Source organism: Sphaeramia orbicularis, chromosome 12 (assembly GCF_902148855.1).
Source record: "Sphaeramia orbicularis chromosome 12, fSphaOr1.1, whole genome shotgun sequence".
NCBI classification, from domain to species: Eukaryota; Metazoa; Chordata; class Actinopteri; order Kurtiformes; family Apogonidae; genus Sphaeramia; species Sphaeramia orbicularis.
Window position 1 is genome coordinate 43,135,566 of NC_043968.1, and position 23,271 is coordinate 43,158,836.

Sequence of the window (23,271 nt, forward strand, 5' to 3'; positions counted from 1 at the left end):
GAAACAGAGATCACACTAAATACGAACACTTTCCTGTGGAAGCCCATGTAGTATATATTTTTTTATTGTGAGTTTCTAATGCTGTGCATGATATTCCCCTTATTGTCTTGTTGTATTTTAATAAAGAGACTTACAAATAGACATTATGCTCATTACAGGGGTGTAAAACAGCCTGGTTGGCCTAAGACTTAGGCACTTCTGTCTATGATTTGTTTTTTATTGTATTTGTGTTACCAAAAGCACCACATAATGTTATTCTTACATGTCACACAATGTGTGTTAACCTTGGTGACACACAGACTGTGTTAAAGTTATTAACTCACTGAATGTGTTAAAATTAACACAACGATCCCAAATGTCACCCATCAATGTGTAAAGATATAACACATTTTGTGTCAGTTTTAACACATCCTTTCTAAGAGTGGATGGCTCTTCCTGCACCCAAAAACTTTCCTTTTCAAAACTTTGGGCTGTGATCATATTGACAAAGATTTTAAGTCCAGTTATTGAATCATGTTTGTCTGAGAAGGAAATTCATTGAAATATTTATTCTTAAAACATCCACAATCAAACCAGAACAGCATGATGTAAAAACTCAACACGAAAAAATACTTGAAGAAATGATTCATCTGTTCTTTTTGTCATTATTTAACAGTGTGGTCTATAAATGTCGTGTGACTACTGGTGGTTTTTGACCATTACAGTCACCCTGCTACTGCACAGCCACACCGATAGAGGGCGCTCAACTTCCTCTACTAGACAACGAAGCTTGCCTATTGGTAAGATGACTCACTCTGTGTTGCGGTAGTGGCGGGTCACAACACTCGCATCCACAGTGATAGGATCAGAGTTGAATGAAGCTCGCAGCGTTGACAAAAGCGTCCAATCCGTGTCTTTATGTTTCAAAATCCGCCTGTTTGAGGAACCCGGAAGAAGTAGCCGAGTGAGACCTCTTCTTCATCGACTGTGAAAGTGAACTTCCTCTGTGATCTGCAGGAATTTCTGCAACATGGATGCTGAACCCAGGGCGAAGGTGTGCTAGTGACAGGTCGCAGCGTTTCTGTAAGTACTGTAGTTAGCTGTAGTATTAAATAAACATATCCCAGACTGTGCGCAGAGGCGGAGTGGCGTGTGGACGTTGTCATTTTAGCTCAGTTCCTGTAATGTTTGGTGACAGCTCGCCCACACGGGCTTCCTCTGCAGGTTTAATTGCACAGTTTGCTTGTTATGCATGACATAGTGTGGGTTTGACTGACAGCCCCCTCCTCTTCTGTCACACAAACAGGATTTCTTACCTGTAAAATCAAACAGAGGCTTTAGTATCCCGTCCTTCTGCGTGTGGACGTTGTTTCTGTGTCTGTCAGAGGCAGGAATGGGACTCCCTCTGCGCTGAGATCAAGATGAGAGAGTGGTGGATTCATGTGGGTTTGATCTGCATCCCCCTGGTGGCCGTGTACCTGCACATCCCACCCCCCCAGCTGTCACCTGCCCTGCAGAAGTGGCACAGTGCCGGGGAGGTCTTCCACTTCAGAGGGAAGAAAGTCTTCTACAGAGGTAACAGCAGTGGATGGAGTGGTAGTCATCCCTACTGAGATGTGTACAGGTCTGAGGTCACCTCCAGCTGTGTTGTTTTTGCAGGGTTGAAAACACACATGTTCTCATTTTCATGTGACTAATCATAATTAGAAATGATTTTGTATTCCATATGTATGTCCTCTTGAGAGCCAGCAATACATTTGTGTTGTCTGTAGGAAACAAGAGTTTCACAGGTTTACTTAAAAAAAAAAAAAACACTGCAAAGGCCATTCCAATAAAAATGTATACTGGACATCAAAAGAAACTTATCACATATTCTGTGTGATGCCATTTCACACCATTTTATTAAATATGAAAACAAATTATTTCTTGTTCTTTAAAAAACATTTAATTAACAAAGTACAACAAACAACAAAACAGTGGATGAGTATCCAGAGGATAATGTAAAATATGACAAAGGGTAGTTCAACAAAGTTCACATTTAGCAACAAACAACATTATTAATCCACAGCACATCAAAGATTGACCAAATGGTCCAGACCAATGTCCTCAGTACTGGGTCTGTCCTCCCTGAGCCCTAACACAGGCTGTGCACCTTCTGACCATCTGGTCAATCTTTGACTTGCTGTGGATTAATACTGTTGCTTGTTGCTAAATGTGAACTTTGTTGAACCACCCTTTGTCATATTTTACATTATCCTCTGGATACTCATCCACTGTTTTGTTGTTTGTTGTACTTTGTTTGTTAATTAAATGTTTTCAAGAACAAGAAAGAATTTGTTTTCAGATTTAACAAAATGGTGTGAAATGGCCTCACATAGAATATGTGATTAGTTTCTTTTGATGTTCAGTATATCTAAAAAAAACTCTTGCATCATGCTGTTTCAAATCAAGGCAATTATTTAATGTAAAAAAGCCAAAACTTTGACTCTCCCGGGTCTCAGGTGGATATAAATATTTCACATACTGAACTACTGCATCATGCATCTTTTAAAATCAAACATGCACTGAAGCTAATCAATCTGTAAGTGTTTCAATATGTGAATGTTACAAGAGGTTTTGAAAATGTCATCGGGAAATATATATGAAAATGTCACTATCTGATACATTTATTTAGAAATGGAAATATTTTGGTCAGTGAATTGAATCCAAAAATATTCATGTGTAACAATCACTGCATGTCTTTTAGATATATTTTGCTTTAAATACCTTTGTCTAAGTACAGTTTTAAAAGCAGGCTTTCACTTGGAGTGGACTATTTTCAATGTGGTATATACATTTACTTTGATAAAGGATCTGGTTTTACAGTAGTTCAGTAGTTGTTTTTAGAGTCCGGTAAGTTTCAGTTGTTCATCACCTTTTCTATTTTCTTACCAGACTCCTACGGTGCTTTGGGGAGTTCAGATGTAGTTATTCTACTCCATGGCTTCCCCACATCTAGCTATGACTGGAACAAGGTAACAATACTTGTTCTATTCACTTTTTAACCAGTGGAACTTCATATCTTTTTGCAAACTGCTCATGTGTCGTTTTGCTCACAGATCTGGGAGCCGCTCATCCAGCGTTTTCACCGAGTCATTGCACTGGACTTCCTGGGTTTCGGCTTCAGTGACAAGCCGGTCAGGATAAGACAATGTATCTTTATACATCTAGCATTGCATCTTATAGACAAAGCTATAAGTGTTTCATAATGTTCTGCCATGCTTGAATATCCCAGCGCCCCCACAGATACTCGATCTTTGAGCAGGCCAGTGTTGTGGAGGCCCTGGTGGCCCACCTGGGTCTGAGCAACCAGAGAGTCAACCTGATCTCCCATGACTATGGAGACACTGTAGCTCTGGAGCTGCTCTACAGGTGTGTGCACGCGCATATGTTTGTGTGTGTGTGTGTGTGTGTTGATGTCAGTTACCTTAAACACATGAGTTATTCACCACTGACCATCATTTCTTCTCTTTTTGTCTTTTCTTTTGTTCCTTCTCCCTAACCAGGAGTGACCAGAATCGCACAGGTCATCTGACCTTTAACAGTTTGTGTCTTTCTAATGGAGGTACGGAAGGTCTGTCCTGTTTGGTCACAATGTAGATAGAAGCATTTCTGTACTTTATGGAGTTCTTCTTCTGCTTCTTGTTATTATTATTATTATTATTATTATTATTATATTCTGTCATGATGTAAAGGAAAGCAGTTCACTGTGTTACCGATTCTATCACAGTGTAAAGCCTCATCAGATCACACTTAACAAAGCATTTAAATATTGTTAATCCAATTATCTTAAAGACCTTCAACAACTGGCACATTTCAAACAGATTTCCCCCTTTTACATATTTATTACATTATTATTTATTGTTTTTGGTTTGGTTTCTTTTTTGTTAACACTGTAGCAGCAAAACTATTGGTTGAATTGATACCAAATTAGGTTTATACTGTAGATTGCCAGTGACCCAGAATAGATCTGATTACATTTTGGGAAAACAAGGTTAAAGTTCGAATTTTTTAATGAATTTTAAAAAGCTTTTTCTTCTCCCATTTACTTCTAATGGGCAAAATTTCAAATGTCTATAAAAACATACATTTTGTTTCCATTTACTTCAGACTATCCACATATTGATATACTGACATCAGCACATGCATAGACATGATGACATCAGCTGAATCGATGCCAAAATAAGCTACAATATGTGTGAGGGGTGGGTTTTGTTGTGCCTGGCACCACTTGTATGTAAAATATTGCTTGTTTGTTTCTTGTCTTGATATTTTTTTTTTATTTTTTTTTTACTCTGTTTTACTGGATAGCTAAAGTTAATCATTAAATTGTTACCATGATCATTTTCCAAAAGTTACAGCACAGATTTTTTTGTATTAGGATTATTCCCTGAAACACACTACCCACGGCTGCTGCAAACAGTGAGTTACTCTTTTTCCTTTGCCACCAACTCTCAGCTCATGTGATGTTACTGTATGTACAGATTTTAAAAACAGCATCAAAGCCAGTGTGGCTGAACTTGAATTTACTGTAGCTACCGCTTGCATAATCTGTTTTTCTTTTTTACTACTGAAGCTTCTCAAGGATTCAACTATTCTTGCTCCAATTTTGACACGTCTCACAAACTACGTAATCTTCCAAAAAGGGTAAGCAGTCCAACACAGTGTAATCCTCGGGTCTGTGCTCTTGCACATAACGTATTTACACGTCATACGCTCTTGTTTTGACTCATAGAATTGGGGAAGTGTTTGGTCCATACACGCAGCCCACAGACGCCGAGTTCTGGGACATGTGGACTGGTTTACGCTACAATGATGGCAACTTAGTTTTGGACAGGTGGTTATTTTTATTTTTCTCAAATAACCTTTTCACTGTGATTCTATTTGGTTTTTTTACTTACTCACCACTGAATTTCCCTTCTCCCTCTGTCAGTATTCTCCAGTATATTAACCAGAGACTGCAGCACAGAGATCGATGGGTGGGCGCGCTCACTTCTACCTTCGTTCCATGTGAGTGCACATCTGCATCAGATGTCTTGATGTGTGTGTTAAGAAATCAGAGTAGGAGCGGCGGCTTGTGTCGGCCACATACTTCCTTAAGGTGTATTAACGCTGCAGCCTCAGCCAGAAAGCCACCGATGCTAAGCTGCTTAGACCGTTAGGAGCAGCCTCTGAGTCCATCTGTGATCTGAAGCTCGAGGGGAGGGGTGGGGGTGGGGGTTGGGGGCAGGGATGAGTGTACTACTGACACAAACCTCATGAAATGAAGCCAACAGAATTGGGCACGGGTCGTTTCAGGCCATTCAGTGAGGAAACTGATGATTAAAGGAGTGTATGCCTAATAAAATGTGTCAAATTCTGCATATATTAGCTACTAAATAGACGACCATGACATCTTGTACTGGCATGGATATAATGTCATTGCAGAAGTTCATGTGGAGATGGTCTCCTATTTAACCCTTAAAGACCCACAAGTATTTTTGTTAAAACTTCCAAAGGATTTTTTTTTTGTCCTACCCAAGTGACTTGTCCCCCATTTATTATAATATTATCCTCTGTGTTTGACATTTTTCAGTTAAAATCAGGTATCTTCCTGTATTTAATTTTCTGATCATGTAGATGTTTTTAAAAGCTCAGAGTAAAGAAGGTTATTAGAGAAAAAAATGAGTTTTTCAACAGAATATATCACTAACTGAACATAAAAACAAGTGGTTACAATCACAGTCACTTGTCAAACCACATGAGTTTTATCTGTGAATCAGTGTTGTAGAAGATGACGGTGTTTCATGTTCACTACGGAGCCTCTGAATGTCCAAATGGGTCGTATCTGATGACCATGAAAAGATGACAAACTGCATTTTACATGAATTATTTCCATGTGTTGATAGGATTAGTGGATCAACGGCAAACGCCTTTGGTCATTAGTGAATGCTTTGGTCTTTCTGGGATAAACTTCAACTTGTAACTGCTTGCATCATGTAGTTCTTTGCATTCATACAATACTGGAATAAAACATTAACAAGCATCAAAAAGTATTACATCTGCAGAAACAGAAGAAATGTAAACCAAACTGTCAGGCTCTTCTACATGTCAGACTTCCATTCTCATCCTCATTTCCTCCTTTCCCCTTTCATCCCTCCTCCCCTTTCAGTGCACATGATCTACGGACCCCTGGACCCAGTCAACCCTCACCCCCAGTTCATCCGTCTTTACCAGTAAGTGTCCCTGCGTCCTGTTGGTACAACCCTGTCCAGATTATCTGTAATACATCTTTCAGACAGATTTGCATTCACCTCATCCATTCAAGGAACATGATGCTGTCCACACATAGTTGTCAAACTTACACGTAGCTGGGTATTTATAGAACTGAATATTTCCATAAGCACCATAAGCATAAGAGTTTTCCAAAATCTTCGCTTTGGACGTAGTTTTCAGAAATAATCACTTTCAGTGATCTACACTGGTTTATGGATGAAAGGAAAAATGCATGAAAAAAAAATCAGTTTTCCAGATACCCAGCTACGTGTAGACACGGCATTAGTGAGGTGTGTCTAATTTAATGCAGTGTAGGAGGTTTACTCTTAGAGTATTGTGACTTTTCATCTTAGTAAATGGGTGCTTCTATGAAACTGGGTTCATTTTGGTACCGGTCACTTTGACAGCTTTTTTGACCCAACAATAAAAGAGAAATTTAGACATATTTCCCCCCCAGGATGTACCTAATGATGACCTTAGTAATAGTAGTAGTAGTTTATTTCGAGCACATAGAATCATCAGATAACAAAGAGTCATACAACATGGTCAAAACAAATAAATACAATTTTTTTGCGCTCAAAAAGGAGTGGGAAGAAGTATAACTTATTGACTCCCACCCCCTTTTTACAAACTAATAATCAAACTAGATCCGCTTCCTTTGCTTTAACACACATTTTCCTCTGTATATTTTTTACAATAACACAAAACATCCATAAAAACCATTCATATACACTTTTTTTAGTAACCTCATACACAATCAGATTTGCATAATCAACCGTTTTTAATATAAACTATAATATTTATATGCACTTTAAATATTTACTCCAAATACAATGATCAATAAATATGATACTATCTTCTTATCATGATAACCAATTAACTACAATAATATCTTATTTTATGCATGCTTGTATAATGTTCTATATGTTGTTATAGTGGATTTATACATCCTTTTAAATGCACAGATTGAAGAAGACATTTTTAAATTTTGCTCCAGATTATTCCACAGATGTACCCTCTGACAGAGATACACTGGCTTTTTATGTTTGTTCTACACTTAATTTTCTTGTAGATTTCAGTTCCCCTTAAATTATAGTTACTTTGCCTGGGCTCAAACATCTCCTTAGGTAAATGCAGAAAAAAATTATACTCTTGCTCTGAACCATCCCAAATTTAAGGATTTTTTTAATAAAATACTGGGGCCAAAAATAGGACCATATTTAGGACAGGACAAACTACCTAAGTGTCAGTGCATTTGATCTGGAAAACATATACTTAAAACTTATGTACCGCTGTAAAGACACTGTGTTAAATGTGATGATTTTAGTGGTTTTTCTAATAGAGACATGCAGGTTTTTCATAAATTGGCAGTCTCATTGTAGGTTTTACGTGTAACCCATTGTGTCCACTCGCATTACATATGGAACCTGCCCATTTAAACACACAAATGATTTTGCAACAGTCATTTTTGTGAAACCCTCTGCCTTGCATATTGTCTTCAATTCCCAAAATGTACCTGGGAATAAAAAGATACTTGAAGAAACAGTAGCCTGTAATTTTCATGTCCTTTTTTTACATGCGGATGTTTGTATAAAAATACTATAAAAATGTTTTATCTGAAAAATAGTTTCTCTTTTATCTCAGTAAATATTTATTTTTAAAACAGATCCAAAAGTGCTTCCAAACTTGCTTCATAACATTAGTCTACGTCTGGTTTGAATTTCTAGCCCCCACGTCTTGTTTTTGGGGACCAGTTTCATAGAAGCACCCAAATACATAGAACATTAGAGATAGAACAGAAAAGGATGGAATGTTGTCTTTTCTGCTCGTCAGAGTATATGTACTCTGACTCATTTGGAATCTCTTTTGTTGGTTCCTCTCATCCTTAGCCTCTTCACTGAGGCTCTTCCATCCTGTGTACAGTATGAGAAGTCATGTCCTCCACTTAACTGTTCTTTCATTCTGATACTGGCTTCATTTTGGTGTTCAAAAGGCAGCAATTGTCAACTTGAAATGTGTGCACAAAAAAATTGTCTGACAGTTTTACAATCTAAGATGATAATAGTGTATAAGTTTTATACTAGTTAGTGTGAAAATATAGCTACAACAGATCTGTCCAGCTTCATTTAAAACCACAGATTTCAAGTATTTTAGTACTTAACAGAAAGACTTTGGTTCATAATATCCACAATCTCTGAACTATCTGACCTTTTGAACAGTTTTTCATTCAGTAGTGCTTTGTGCTTTCCCTTGAGCTCAGTGTTTTGTTTCTGCAGGCAGCTGGTGCAGAGGTCCACAATCACAGTGTTGGATGAACACATCAGTCACTACCCTCAGCTAGAAGATCCCACCGGCTTCCTTAATGCTTATTTTAATTTTATTCATTCTTTCTGATCTGATATCATCCGCCAAATGAAAAGCCCACGTCTAGAAGTGAAGTCAAAACCTCAAAATGTTCCAATATCTTTTCTGAAAGTGTTGCAAAATTGCCAAAGTTACAAATATGCACGCATGGTTTGAAGACCTTAACTAGTGATTGATTGTAACCAGGCAAAATTCTACTGCAGTTTTAGATGGCTTCATTTACCAGCTACACTGAAATATTAATTACTGCCAGTGAGGACATAAAATTTGAAAAAGAAACTATTAGATTGTACGTAGAGCTAATGCAATTGACTGGTCTAATCAAATGAGTTTTTATTTAGAGGTGGTTTAAATTTGTGTTTCTGCTGTGGAATGCTGTTTTGATTCCCTCCATTTTCTGTTGATTGTTGAGGCCTGTTCTGTGCAATTAACTGCATTCTGAATGAATTTTGATATGATTTTCTACATTTTTCTTGATGTCATTTGAAAAACTTAATTGTCAACTTTTCTTCAAATAAACTAGTTTTGTAAAAAAAAAAAAAAAAAAAAAAAAAAATGAACACAATGAAATCTACTTTACTTTGACAGAATTTATTGTAGATTTGACAAATCAAAGATAAGAATATCCTTTCTGAGAGACATGAGGACCAGCAAGTAAAAAGAAACTTCAGTTAATGTATTAGAAGTAATAAAACATTTATGTTGGATGGTTTCAACATAATCACAACATCATTATACATTTTTCCAGAGCTGTGGGAAAAGTACTAGGTGACATTGTGAACAGTTTGCCGTGCAGACATGAAACGTGGATGTGTTGGCACGAAGCAAGACCAAGTTTAGCCGACAGAGGCCAGGATGACATCGACGACTGTCTCCTCACTGCTGCGAACCGTTACCTGCATAGTGACACCATCAGCCAGCGCCAAGCGTGCACGAACCAGCACATCATGACTTCCCCGAAACACACCTGAGGGGAAAGAAGGAGGGCGAGCTGTAGTCAAACAGTCAAATTTTACACATCGAATGTGTAAGTACTTGCAGTCCTGTTCTCAAAATCACTCAACTGTGTACATGTAAACTAAACAACACAGATGATCTGAATTAACAACTCAAGACACAACATCACCGGTCTGACACCCACCAGCAAGGAAGAGGACATGCGAGTTCTTGTTCTCGGGAACTTTGTCTGAGCGCTCGCATGGCTGCATTCCCAGAAAGCTGATGATGTTACCCACCGCCTCTGTAAATGAAAGCCACACATGAGTCACATTAACACTGGGTATCTGTTATTACATTTGCAGCCAATACATCACATAGATGTATTCGCAAAAATCCACCAAGTTACAAAACCCAAGGCTGAAATTTTAATCAGACAAACATTGCTGAGAGAAAACTCCTGCAAATATGACTGAGATAAAACAACAGAATGAAACCCAGATCAAACCAAAGCAGGTGTCCCATTGCTATGGAAACAATGCAACATATTTTGCTGCATTGCTGTGAACTGTTTTTAGTACATTCCAAATCAACATATTATAAATAGATATGTTTTCTGCTTTGTCTCATCATGAATCTTTTTTTTTAGTGTGAAGCATCACTATTTTAACATGCCTACCGTCTAGAGTCCGCACAGATGCAAGTGCAAATGTCTCTTCCTTCTCAAATTCATCTCCTACTTCTTCCCATGCTGCCCCGAAGTTTGGTTTCAAAACCTTCTGAATGTGGTCTGCGACTGTCACCTCCAAATCCTCCAGCTTAACACGAGCACGACACAAAAAAGGTCAGAGACACAGAGTCACACTGATGAAAACACAAACTGTACAGTTTATACAGTAGTGTCCAAATGAACTATTATCACATACCACATATTCGTCGTCATAACCGTCGTCATCTGGTTCTCCTGTGTTGGGATCGCAGTCTCTCACCAGGTACTTCATGGTACAACTAAATGTACAAGACACTGGGGAGAGAAGGATTATGTTTAAATACATCTTAAGTACATGGTCTTTAAAGCTATACCTACCAATCTGGCATTTCACACAGCACTTAGTAAGAATTTGAACAGGAACAGCCCACCTGCTTCCCCCTGCCTGAGCTCTCATGCTCCCCTCCTCACCTAACGCGGTGGAAAACGGAGGTGCGGTCCGCTCTGGTGTGGCCGCGGACCCCTCCCTCAACAGTTAGACACATCATCCACCTGCTGCATTTCCTTTATCATTAGGAGACCCTGTATTTAAGGGTCTGGTCTGTGGATAAATGTGTTCACAGCACCTCATCACCTACTATAAATTCTCCCACAGAGTCAGCATACTGTGCCGTACTGTGAGCACATGGACTCTGCACAATCCATGGATGTTTGCGGTGTCACAGTCAATGCATTTATCGTCATACATTGCGTGACAACACCAACATGTACGCGTAGTGTGCATGGTCATAAAAACTGAGCTTTGCACAGACATGTCTGTGGAGTCAAGTACACCTGACTCCCAGACTTCATCTCCATCCTTCATTCACTGGACTGACTGCTGCAATCAGGTTTTGCTGTTTGTTCTCCTTGGTTGTTGTTTCTGTTAAGAAATCCGTTTTTTTTCCCTTCAGCACCTGTGTATTTGAGTCCTATCCATTCCCACCCCTTAACAGGAGGAGCAGCACGAGTGAAATGTCAGATTCAGAGGAACCCATATTGGATGTGGGACGGCGGTAATGGATGACTAAACAGGAGGCTCAGCCATTTACTTTATTCGGACTGAAAAAAATGATTGGTCAGATTTTTATCAGAAATATATGAGAATTAAACATTTTTGAGTTCCAAAACCCGGTGGCTTTCTTTTACATATTAGTTTGACACACGTTTATTAGGGGCATTTTAAGATTAAAAAGAAAAGTTTAAAAATGCCACATCATACAGTATAGTTTTAATCCTATATCTTCTTATTCTTCATGTAAATCTTCACCATATATATAGTTTTTCTTCACGCTTTGGCTCTCATCTCCACTGAGTATCTATTCTCAGAGCACTGATATCATCACCCTCCTCCTCAGCAGACTCTCTGACCGTCCAACACCAGTTCACCCAGTGAGTCCAGTGAACCTACCGGCAGTGGGGTCATCGTCAGGCAGGCGGACCAGAGTGTAGCAGGAACCGGGCTGACTGTAGGGGAGGCTGGGGGCGGGGATGTAGTGTATCACCTCGTACGCCTCCGATGGCTCCATCTGTACTACCACCTGACAAGAAAAAGCACAGATTACATTCACATTGGAATTATTCATGTGTTTTGTACTACAGGTTGGATCAGTCGTCACACTGGCTGCAGATGGACCAAAACGCGGCGGCACATCACCCCCGTGCTGACTTCCTGTCACTTACAGGATCCAGTTGGAGATTTTACAGTATGTTTTTTGTGCCTGAATGGTTTCTGCACCCACATATCTTTCAGAGCATTTAACTGTAGGCACTCCAGCTAGGAATCACCTGACATTAGACGTACCAAGAAGCCGTCTAAAGATTAAAGGCGCCTTTTCTGTGGCAGGTCTGAGGCTCTGGAACCCTTTGCCCCAACAAATTACATGTGCAGTCTACTGAGCACTTGAAATCCCTTTTAAAGACAAACTTATTTGCACTGGTTTTTTATTTTATCTGCCAGTTGTGTTTTAGATGTTTTTATCCTATGCATTTATATCTGTTTTTATCAGTTTTGGTATATTTTAATTCTTATTTTTACAGTTTTACCAAAATATATGTATTTTATTTCTATCTTTGTTACAGCCCTTTTTTGTTCAACTTGCATTGTTTTAAATGTGTTATATCCTCCTGAGACCCAGCAATGCATTTTTGTCCTCTGTAGGGGACAAAAGATTCACAGCTTTACTTAAAAAAAAAAAAAAAAAAAAACACACTGCAAAGGCCATTCCATTAAAAAAATACATGTGAAAAATTCTTACATCATCCCATTTCCAAACAAGGCAATTATTTAATGTAAAAAAGGTAAAAAAAAAAAAGAAATGTTACAAAATATAGTCTGAAATAAAAACTAAAAATGGTCATAACTTAAAATGTGAAAAAAAATGTGGTCTGCGCCAGTACCTTCTGCAGGAGTTGGTCATTCAGAGTGTTGGTACAGTCGAATTGGAACACCATGTGCCTGGCGAAGGTGTGTTTGACGCAGCGGACCACGTATTCTGTTTCTGCCTCTGTCAGCTGCACCGGCTCAGAAGACTTGAAGAGCGGGCCGAGCCCCTGGAACTCGGGGATGGATGCCAGTTGTTCTGTCAGAAGGAACAGTACAGACAGGAGGGTCACATCTAATCAGTGCTGACTTCATATCATGCTTGTCTTGATGCAAATACAAGGACAGGTAGTGGGTGTAGTCATACCCTGATAAATGTCTTGGCGTGAAGGGGCAAGCTTTTCTGGGAGCTTGCTTGTAGCAACAGGAGCAATTTCTACAAGTTAAGAAACAGATACTCCTGATTAGTGACCATGAAGTTGTCTCAAACTGAGGAGAAGCAAAAAAAAAAAAAAGATAGCTATGTCACTGTACCGGTCTTCTGTTCTGTGATGGGAGTGGTGGCCAGAGGGACGGTCTTCATGTCGAAGGGTTTCTCTGAAGGCTCCAAAGTGTACTGGTGGAGGGACTTCTCCAGGCCAGGGATGGAAACAGACAAACCTGACAACCAGGATGAGAGATTAACATCAGCCATATTTTTAATGTGTGACTGAACTGGTCAGTGTGTTAGTTTAACTTACCATTGAAAATGTAGGCAGCATTGAGGGCCTTCTGCTTCTGCTGTAGCACGTTCATGTAGAAGGTAGCTCTGTCACGCACCTCATCATCACTGTCCATCATACACCTGAAATAACACAGAAACACATATCATACCATTTACCGCAACCCAAACTGTATCATGATATACATATATATTTTAGATATCCAAACTATATAATAAACAGCTCTCTCCACTCATATCATCCAGTACTGAATGCTATTGGAAACCCCTGAAATGCGATCTCAAGAAAAATAGATGACCACAAGTGAAACCAAACCTGCTACATGCATCGTTGCTTAAGAAATGGTATAAAACACACAACAGTGATGTGAAACCCGGTGGCAACTTGACTTTTTCACCCTGATTTGTGTATCTGAGGTGTTTTCTGTATTTTTCCACATGAAGTAAAGTGCATGTGTATACCAGACAGTAAATAATAAACTAGAAAATAACTACCTCTGCATGAGAACCAGGACACTTGGCAGTAGATCATCATTCTGAGCTCCAAATTTAGCCAAAGCGCTGACTGCAGCTGAAAGCAGGAGAAAAAAGGCAGTTTTAGCTGGTTTTTGGGATACTTATCATGAAAAAAAAAAAGCATGAATAAAATATTTGGCATTAGAGAAAACCAGGTCAGTGAAGATATGACATTATCAAAGCTTGAGACTGAATGGATGAATTAAAAATCAAGTGATTCAAAGATAATGCTGCCACTCTCTCTTACCTGCACGAACAGCTTCGCTCTCCAGCACCACACGGTTGAAGATGAAGCGGATATACTTGGAGGGCTGAGGGGTCCGTGGGCCCTCTTTACCCAGTAAATGTAGGATTTTAGTGGCCAGCACGGTGTGCTCACAGTCTTCGATGAACTCACACAGGTGGGCCAGACCAGTTTCTTTGCTCTCCGGGTTTTCCTCAATGATGCTGATAATGCAGTCCACGATGGCTCGCTTGTACTCAAAACCGCCCTGCAGATACAAGGACAGCATCACACTTACACTTAAACAAAAACGCTGTACAGAACAGAGCAGAGCAGATACATAAACGATCTGTACACACACACAGACATTACAGTAATTGCATACGACTATATGATTGTATTATCTAATAATCCTTTGCAGAACATCTGTAACAGTTCTAGACAAAAGTGGAAGCAATAGTTCGAAGCCTGTTGGTGATCAACTTACATCATCTCTGAGCATGTTGGACAGGAAATTCATCATGACGCTGTGCTTCCTGGGATACTTTTGACAAAGAGCACTGATGGCCTGCACCACAACCACCTGGATGGAATATAAACCATTTCAGGACAACAGAAAATAGAACAGAAATAACAGGATTAAAAAGGGGACAAAGCAGTAAATCTCATATCAGAAAATAATCACTTGTGAATCTGAAATCCTGTATGATAAAAATCCATCCCACATTTTGGCTTTCAGAAAGTGCAGTGTTATGTCGCCACTAGGTCATCAACAGGTTTGTTTTGATATAAAATATATATAGTGATATAAAATGTCTCTGAAAGATATGTACTCATTCTTAAAGTTTAGGATAAACAGGCTTGGCTAAGGTACAGAATCCAAATTACAAGGACAATTTTGCAGGATACACTGAAATTCCTCTCCTAACTTTACCACTTTAATCCCTTTTGTGTGTGGATTTACTCATGGATTTAGTTTATAAAATAAAGGATAAAACTCAATCCCTGACCTTGAACTCATCTGAGATCTCAGAGACAAATGAAGAGATCTGCTTCATGAGTCGGTCCACGCTGCTCTCGCTGCCGGTCTTCAGCAGAGTGGTGATGGCCAGAGTGGCGATACTACGGTTGGAGTCAGTGATCAGATTTTCCAGGTCCAGGTTACAGGCAGTCACGGCTGATGGGTGCTTCATAGCCACCTGGTGGACAAACAGAGTAATGCTTTAGCCACAAAAATCTTAATATGGCTCATTCATGAAAAGAAAATACACACAAATTGTATGTAAACACTTTAGGTGCGTTTAAATTCCTAGCCAATACAGAACTTAAAATGACATTTTGGCTACCAGTCAATGCTGATGTTATATTCTTACTTTATTTAGTTTTTGTTGTTATTTATCCCCCCTTAACAAAGAAATCTTCATTATATATGTGATGATAGTACTATTGCCAGTCTTTTAGCCCTACATGACATTATCTTTGAATAAACCCAGTTTGAAACAGATAAATTAAAAAAAAACAAAAACAAAACTTTAACACAATATGGCCCCTGTCACTGACATCGATGGCAAGACATCTTATATTCCAATACCAATATTGGCTAATATCAGCACATATCAGCTGGTACCAAAGTCTGGCCAATGTATCAGTGCTTCCCAGTTACTAGTTCACAAAGCCATGCAGAAAAAGCATGGAGAGTACAACTGTACCTTGTTGAGGGTCCTGACAGCTGCATATCTCAAAGCTGCTTTGGGAGAACTGCAGAAGAGCTGCAGGACTGCAGGAAGACAAACATTGTTAAGGAAAATCAGAAGCTATATATAACTGTCAGGATGGCTTTTTGTGTATGCCAATGTATTAATTAACTAACTAGAAATTACTTTACTTTATTTCTTATATTTGTCAAGTTAAAAAATTAAAGTACTGACCAGACACAGCAGGAGCCAGCTCCCTAGCAGTACAGTTGGGCATATGGACAATAGCAGAGGCAGCCTCATACACCACCATCTCATTCTTGTTCCTCAGACAGCTCTCAATGAAGTCAAACAGGGGGCTGTCATGACTGTTAACACAGACAGAATATTTGCTTAAAATCCATTCAACAAATGAAGACAAACCCATCTAGGTTTAAGGTCTTTCATATATTATTGTAAATACTAACATTGATTATGTGCATTTATTTACTGCTGGTTTACTCACCCTCCCTCTGTTTCGTCCAACAGTTTACTGGCAATACGGATGAGCATACAGTACGCAAATGGAGACTTAAGACCGGACTTGGTGAACTTGTTGAGCATCTTGGTCACAGCGAGACGGTCATTCTTCCTAAGATGATACAACAGGCCCAGGGCATGGTACTAGGGGAAAACACACAACGTTGTTATCATAAACAGTTTTTAGACATGCCACTTCAATCTAAACTCAGAATTCAATTGAATGAACTATGAACTTGCTAGATGTCTACACAGATCCAGAGGAGAAATCCCTCTGTTTAAATAATTAGTGGATCCAAAAAAATAAATTCTATTCCCACATCTTTGGTTGTGCATGTGACACCTACCTGGACCATAATGTTGTCACTGGAGGCTGCTTCCTGAGCTTCATTCACCCAACGCTTCACCACATCATAGCTCATTTTCACCATATGCTGAAAACACACAAAGTAGTTATAACCTACAAGCAACAAGACATTATATCCAGTCACACAAAAATACACATTTAATAATCAGAAAATTAAAACCAAACCCAAACTAATAACACTTCTGTGGCAACATGTCATTTCTTACCAGTGATGAGACCAGGGCTGAACTGGACACACTCGGCACCTTATCAACGATAGCCTGTTTCATGTACCTCTCAATTGCTTGCAGCATGGTGGTCTGTGGGAAAAACGGGATATTTCAAATACAAACTATTAAGTTAAACTTGAGAATATAAGGGATGCATTCTATAAGTCACTACAGGCTGATGAAGGAGAGAGGAAAAAGCCAAGTAAAGAGAGCAAGCCTCACATCTGTGATCCTGCAGAGGGCTCTGATAGCAGGTCCTCGGTACACATCTTCTTTCCCAGTCATGTCTTTGGTCAGGCTGGTTAGTGAGCAAAAATAAGAGTCATCATATGTCAGTGTTCATTGTTCAGAGAAGTGTTTAATAAAAAATAATTTACAACCAGACTATGTTTAAACTTCAACAAGTAAACAAACTGTAGGACAAACTGTTTGCAACAAAGAACAAACCTGCTGGTGACGATGATAACATCCTCAGAGATGTTGGCCATCTCTTTGATGGTCAGGTAGCACATCCTCCTCAGAGTTTGCTAAGGAGAAGATGGTTAAGTTTAAATTTCATGCATACATAATTCTTCCCTACAGATAGAAATTAAGTTGTGCTGCTGGATCTTAAACACCTTTATAAGACAGAATGAAAGAATTAATGTTTTCTTACATCATTGGATTGAAAGAGTCTGGTCATTGCAAAGAAGGCCTCGGTTGCCTCTGTGGTGCCAAAATGCTCCCCCTTAATGAAAGTCACAAAGTGTTACAGAGTTAAGATGACAAACATAGTCTCTACAAATTCCAATATAGAGTGTTATGCTTTGATGAGCATTTCACCTGGTTAAGGAGGTAGATAATCTTGGTCAGAATGTGAAGACATCTTCTTGGGTTGATGGGGGTCTCATTAAAGATGCGTGCCTGAGAGCAAAGAGTGGCACCTTCATTATATTTGTGGTCAGAATCCTGTTGGCTTTACTTATTTACTGCATATTAACAAGTACAGCTTTGGAAAGAACTACTCAACCACTGTCAATGTAGAGAAAAGTCAATGTTTGTCATTCTTTCATTCTACATCATTTGCCCTTATGTTAAACAGTGAATCAAAAAATCTAGCAGAGGGCACATAAAAATAGTTGCTTAACAAATACAATAAAGATCTAAGCTGCATTTAAAATAATGATGACACAAAACAGTTTTTCCCAACATCACATAACCTCTATATTAAGAGCATCTGATGCTGAAACCTAGAAACAAAATTTGTATGGAAAGATCACAAATGGTCTAAATAATTATTTCCAAAGCTGTATGTACACAGGGGCAGATTTTACCTCCTGCAACACTGCACTCTTCTCCAGGTGCTGGAAAGGGTTGGACCCACTTCCTGATTTAGAAAAACATGCGGGTTATTACTGTAAAACATATTTAAAACAAATAGATACACACAAATAGATAGACACCTGTTCAATATATACTTAATACCCCAATACAAACATTAACATAAGTAGGCTTAAACAGAGGTCATCATTGACTTTAAGCACTGCTATATTTACTCAACGTTTTCTTATGATTGAATGGGGCAGAAATTAAGAGTTAAAACCACACCATTAAAACAAACAACCTTTAACACTTTGACAACGAATGCTAGTGCACCCAGCTAGTGGCTAGGCATAACTAGCTACCTAACCGGTACGTGTCAGTGAACAACAACGCTGCAATAGTAAAAGATAAGATAACGCAATTTCAACACATAAATGTTTGCTAAATGAATGTAATGTGCACACTGAACTTGTATCTCATTTTAGCCTGACAGCACCTTTAGCTTTAGCTCCTTAGTTAGCATAGCCTAGTGTAGCGTTAGCTCCTGGAACGACTAACAGCTACATTTTGTCACTAAAGACTCCGTATTTTTAAAGCAAGGTCAGTTTTTGCAACAGTATCTATTCCTTCTTACCGGATTCCTCGTCCTTCTTGTCAAATTTTTTAATCATTATGTCGGAATGGAGCTGACGGATGAGGGCAAATGATGCTCTCAGCCTCGGTCAAAAGCAAAGCTACTTCCACGTAGCCAAAGTGAAAATTCACTTCCTGTTGAGACGTCCACGTCGACGGAATGACGTCAGCTGATGCCACGTTAATACCGATAGAGGGCGCTGTTGATTCTCTGTATCATGCTGCGAAAAAAAATTTCAATGGATCATTGAATGTTCAAAATATTACCATGGATATTTTCACAGGACACTTTAATTCTTATTATATTAGAGCATATACATTCATGAGTCTATGTTTCATGATAATTGGAAGGAACAGTTGCCTGAGTTTGGTCTGGATTTCCTCCACCAGGACATTTCAAACATCATATACTTCCTTCCCTGGATTTCTGTCAGTTATTATGCACAAATTTATGGCATTTCAATATCCATTATAGTGGAAAATTTTTTATTTATTTTAGCAACCAAGTGACAGATAAAAATAAAATAGAATGTAACCGGCTCTCAGGCATTTTGCTTTGTTTTGTGCTAAAGATCAACTTTTTCTCATTTACCCATGTTCAGTCTACACATATAAAGGCACAAGTTACTCTTCTGCGCTCTCTGTGTTGTCTTGTCTTTTGTTGGGAAGTCAAATGTTCTAAAATATACCTTCTAACAGCCTTGTGGTTGACAGTTCATGAGTTTTTCAGCAGGATTTCTGGTCAAAATGTTGTTTACAATCAAAATAAATCCCACATATTTTTGTTTTGAGATTATCTTAGTGGGTATTGAAGTAGACAGAAGGCATAAAAACATTTTAGGTATGACAAATTGATAAAATCTGTTAAAATAGACCATGAAACTTTGTGAAACAAAATAAAATTCCTCTTCTGTTTTTATTGGGTTCTTTTGTCCCCAATAAAACATGAAAGAAGCAGATGACTTGTGGGAAATGTAATTATATCAAACATGGTCTTGCTGTCAAATGGATTTAAACTGTTTTAAACTAGCATACTCTAGCATTTAGTCATATATATATATAACATCCAATGAATGAATGATGAAGATGCACAGAGTCCCTGGTGGAGATTTTTCCATGAACCCATAAAGACCCAAACATACACTGGCAACCAAAATCATTACTGATCTAAAATACTTAAATATTGTTGATCCACTAATCCTATCAATACTTGTAAATAATTGGTGTAAAGTGCAGTTTGTCATCTTTTCATATGGACAATCAAAGGCTCTGTAGTGGAAACACAGTCATCTTCTACAACATTGATTCACCAGTAAAGCCCATGGAGTTGGATCAATGGCAGTGGATGGACACTCGGTTTATGTTCAGTTAATGATGAATTTTAAAGAAAAATGTCCTTTTTCTCCAGTTTTCTCTGTTTTGATATAATAACCTTTGAATTTACACTGAGCCTTTATGAACATCTACATAATCAGTGAGTTAGATTGAGGATTATCACTTAGAAAACACAAAATTAACGGGATAATATCATAATAAATGGTAATGAATCAGTTAAGAAATATTGAATATAGATAAAAATGTATTTGGGAACTACTACAGACATAGCACTGGGTCTTTATGGGTTAATTCAGATTGATTCATGTGTTATTTATGTGAACAGGTCATCATGCACATTTAAAGGAGCTACAAAATCCACCAAAGGAGACAGGAGAATAATCAAGCCCACATGTCTATGGGTAAAGCTAAAAAAATCATAGGCTATTGTTACTTATATATAATCAAAAGGCGTTTGTGGGAATGTAATAAAATCCATCTAGTTTAACATAAGCCTAAAAATGAGCCTGATTTGAATTATTAATGGTTACAATCACTCAGTAAAAGGAGCTGAGTGACAGCCTTTGTGTATTTATCCCAAACAGCCACAGGATGTCAACACTGTTCTTTGTAATTCCATCTGGGGCATTTGCACTGTATGATGACACCTGCAAAAGTCTGTACTTTAAGAGAATAAACATATACAACTAGAATAAGCAACAATTAGTAAAATTAATATTACACACTTTGTATCAGACATAAATATTTTAAAGCAAAGAAATATGGTATCAAAAAGTAATTTGTTTGCTGATGTTTTTATTTTGAAAATGATGCATTTAATTTCATTTAATTTGTAACTTTTTTATTTAAGAATTGGGACAGATATATAAAAATGGGACATTTTACACTTTAAGAGTTATCCATTCTCTTCAATGGATAAACTATGAGAAACATTCTCGATGACTAAATGAACTGCCATTCAGATTGAACTGGACTGCAGTTGTCAAATACAGTGCTACCAATATATCAGTGTAAGGCAAAATTAATCTGGAGTCCTACTGAATGCATAGGTCAGGCCCTGGTATTGTATTTAGTAATAACAAAGAAATGATAAGCCATTTTAGGAATATTGTGTAGATCTCATTGCTGCACAAACAGGCAAATGTAATTGGTTACATCTGCTTCATTTGAAGAAAAAATAATCCTTTATTTTGAGTATAAAAATAATAGATATCTGAAGAACACATACATTCCCATGCATTTGCATTTTACTGTCATGATGTTGATTTGTACAGTGTTTTAATGTCAGTGTTCGTTGTGGTGTTTTGGCCACCATCAGTATTTCAGTGTTTCAGGCTCTCATGTGAACTTCTGAAGAATAACACAAATGAATGAAGCAGCAAAGAGGCATAGAAACCTCATGACATTACAAACTGGATTATATAACAAATTAACAAGACATTGGATTTGTTCTTTTGCTCAGGATGTGTTCACCACAACCTCTTAGAGATTCTTGTTTGGGTCGAGATTAAAATTTGATGACTCTTGGGCGACATAACCCAAATAAAACTTTAATTTACTGGAAAAAGACAGTAAATGAGCCTGTGCTCAGTGAAAGCAGTACTTTGCAGATAAGGATGTCTGTTTTCAGAGTCAAATAAGAGGCCAATTCATTCTCAGATTCAAACTGGAAAAGAATATTGTAAGAGCTATGATTATTTAGTGGATACATTAGTTGTAAACCCTATGATAAGCTGCAGAGTAGTTTATTTTGCCAAATATAAGTTTTCCCTGTGGTTTGACGTGGAGCAGAACAAAATAACACAACACTTACTCCCCTGATCTTTTACAAGAATAAATAAATCATTGCTGCATTAGAGATGCTACTTCTATGGCCAAAATATCGAACCCCACCTGGAGATAAACTAATATCTTATCATTACTTTGACAATGAATAAGAAATTATTCAACACATTTTGAGAAACGAGGCCAACACTGGTCATGGCTGTCTGTTAAATTAAAGTTGTCCATGTTCACTTTCTGCGTCCGATCTGCGCCAGGAGCCGCGCGTTCTCCGCCGCCTTTGCGCGCAGGTTCTTGGCTTTTGCCACGTCAAACAGGACGTTCATGATGTTGGTCGGGACGTCCAGGGACAGGGTCAGCCTGCTCCTCCGGTCTCCCTTGCTGCTGTTACGGAGCATTTGGCCTCTGAGCTTCGTCTGGCTCACGAACCGGTAGTTTGCGGGACTTGAAGTCCTTTTTTCTCGGCTGGACTCCACTGAGGCGTGATACCCCGCGGACTGCAGGAGAGACCCCCACCCGTCCACAGGGGAGTTGCCCGGCTCATCCTCGTCGTTCGGGACCCCGATGGCCACTGGACTGTCACAGAGGACGTCGGACTGGTAGAGGCGGAGGCACAGGCTGGAGGTCGGTGTACACAGGACCGAGAGCAGCAGCAGGGTCTTCAGGGACGACAGCATGCTGTGTCCTCTGGGAGCAGCACAGGTGAACAGAACAGGGAGGAAGGAAGGAAGGGGGGCAATGCTCATACCGATCACTCATTTTCAGAGCCAAGTCTTAAAAAACATTCATACAAGCTTTTTCTTTTTTACGCTCTTTCAAAATAGCCTACATATCAGCAAGTGAAATAACTTTGTGAAACTGAAGTGTAGATGTGATGAGCATTTTATATTTTACTGAGGAAAATAAAATAAAATAAAATAAAACAAGCAGAACCGAAATATTCTTCTTAAAAATTGGATTTAGGATCCTTGTTTTAAAATTAAAGAGGCATATAAATCATTGTAACCTAATACATTTCAGAGTTGAACGTCTTTAGTTTGTATCATAAGACAATAGTATAACATATAAGCATGAATTTGGTCAACTTACCACTCTTGTCCTATTGTTTAAGAATATTGTTAGAGAAGACAATAAACAAGTATAACCGCGAAAAGAACAGATAGAACTCCTCCGAGGTGAATCTTTGATAAGAATTCCTGATAAAGTAAAGTGTGCGGAGGTCAGTGCGCACTGTCTGACCAGCAGTATGCTTTACACGTCCATTCCCACTGCATTCATTTAGTAGATCCATGAAACTGCAGCCCTACGCCAGCAATAACGTCACCC

At 38.6% G+C, this 23,271-nt stretch overlaps 3 protein-coding genes across 4 annotated transcripts; 1 reads left to right on the forward strand and 2 right to left on the reverse strand.

Annotated features, from left to right (window-relative positions):
- The first annotated feature begins 847 nt into the window (after window positions 1–847).
- Window positions 848–9,084, forward strand: mest (mesoderm specific transcript). Of its 2 annotated transcripts, none has more exons than XM_030150344.1 (12): window positions 848–1,062; window positions 1,286–1,554; window positions 2,914–2,993; window positions 3,078–3,155; window positions 3,254–3,390; window positions 3,525–3,583; window positions 4,400–4,440; window positions 4,595–4,665; window positions 4,754–4,855; window positions 4,952–5,028; window positions 6,170–6,233; window positions 8,550–9,084. In XM_030150344.1, exons 2-12 carry the CDS (start codon window positions 1,401–1,403, stop codon window positions 8,665–8,667), a joined length of 981 nt encoding a protein of 326 aa, XP_030006204.1. In that variant the 5' UTR covers window positions 848–1,062; window positions 1,286–1,400; the 3' UTR covers window positions 8,668–9,084. The 2 variants fall into 2 exon arrangements, with proteins under 2 accessions (XP_030006204.1, XP_030006203.1); XM_030150343.1 differs by having other exon boundaries at window positions 850–1,062; window positions 1,365–1,554.
- Window positions 9,085–9,207: 123 nt separating this feature from the next.
- On the reverse strand, window positions 9,208–18,972 carry copg2 (COPI coat complex subunit gamma 2). Its single transcript, XM_030150322.1, has 24 exons — window positions 18,830–18,972; window positions 18,207–18,259; window positions 17,716–17,796; window positions 17,549–17,620; window positions 17,341–17,420; window positions 17,116–17,191; window positions 16,891–16,983; window positions 16,665–16,751; window positions 16,304–16,461; window positions 16,033–16,166; window positions 15,814–15,881; window positions 15,115–15,303; window positions 14,592–14,687; window positions 14,129–14,372; window positions 13,861–13,936; window positions 13,385–13,488; window positions 13,179–13,304; window positions 13,012–13,080; window positions 12,722–12,903; window positions 11,733–11,862; window positions 10,500–10,597; window positions 10,253–10,391; window positions 9,779–9,877; window positions 9,208–9,604 (listed from the first exon to the last, which is right to left on the reverse strand). The coding sequence occupies exons 1-24, from the start codon at window positions 18,864–18,866 to the stop codon at window positions 9,474–9,476; spliced, it is 2,622 nt and encodes an 873-aa protein (XP_030006182.1). The 5' UTR covers window positions 18,867–18,972; the 3' UTR covers window positions 9,208–9,473.
- A 2,356-nt stretch (window positions 18,973–21,328) lies between these two features.
- On the reverse strand, window positions 21,329–23,271 carry ucn3l (urocortin 3, like). Its single transcript, XM_030150354.1, has 2 exons — window positions 23,035–23,271; window positions 21,329–22,632 (listed from the first exon to the last, which is right to left on the reverse strand). The coding sequence occupies exon 2, from the start codon at window positions 22,620–22,622 to the stop codon at window positions 22,176–22,178; it is 447 nt and encodes a 148-aa protein (XP_030006214.1). The 5' UTR covers window positions 22,623–22,632; window positions 23,035–23,271; the 3' UTR covers window positions 21,329–22,175.

What these genes read in the sequence shown, in the direction of transcription:
- mest (XM_030150344.1), top strand. Translation starts at nt 1,401, where the DNA reads ATGAGAGAGTGGTGGATTCATGTGGGTTTGATCTGCATCCCCCTGGTG. An exon ending in TACGTAATCTTCCAAAAAGG is followed by an intron (nt 4,666 to 4,753) that starts GTAAGCAGTCCA and finishes TTTGACTCATAG; the next exon opens with AATTGGGGAAGTGTTTGGTC. An exon ending in CAGTTCATCCGTCTTTACCA is followed by an intron (nt 6,234 to 8,549) that starts GTAAGTGTCCCT and finishes TTGTTTCTGCAG; the next exon opens with GCAGCTGGTGCAGAGGTCCA.
- copg2 (XM_030150322.1), bottom strand. Translation starts at nt 18,866, where the DNA reads ATGATTAAAAAATTTGACAAGAAGGACGAGGAATCCG. An exon ending in AGAGTGCAGTGTTGCAGGAG is followed by an intron (nt 17,797 to 18,206) that starts GTAAAATCTGCC and finishes CTTTGCTCTCAG; the next exon opens with GCACGCATCTTTAATGAGAC. An exon ending in ACGCCAAGACATTTATCAGG is followed by an intron (nt 12,904 to 13,011) that starts GTATGACTACAC and finishes TCCTTCTGACAG; the next exon opens with AACAACTGGCATCCATCCCC.
- ucn3l (XM_030150354.1), bottom strand. Translation starts at nt 22,622, where the DNA reads ATGCTGTCGTCCCTGAAGACCCTGCTGCTGCTCTCGGTCCTGTGTACA.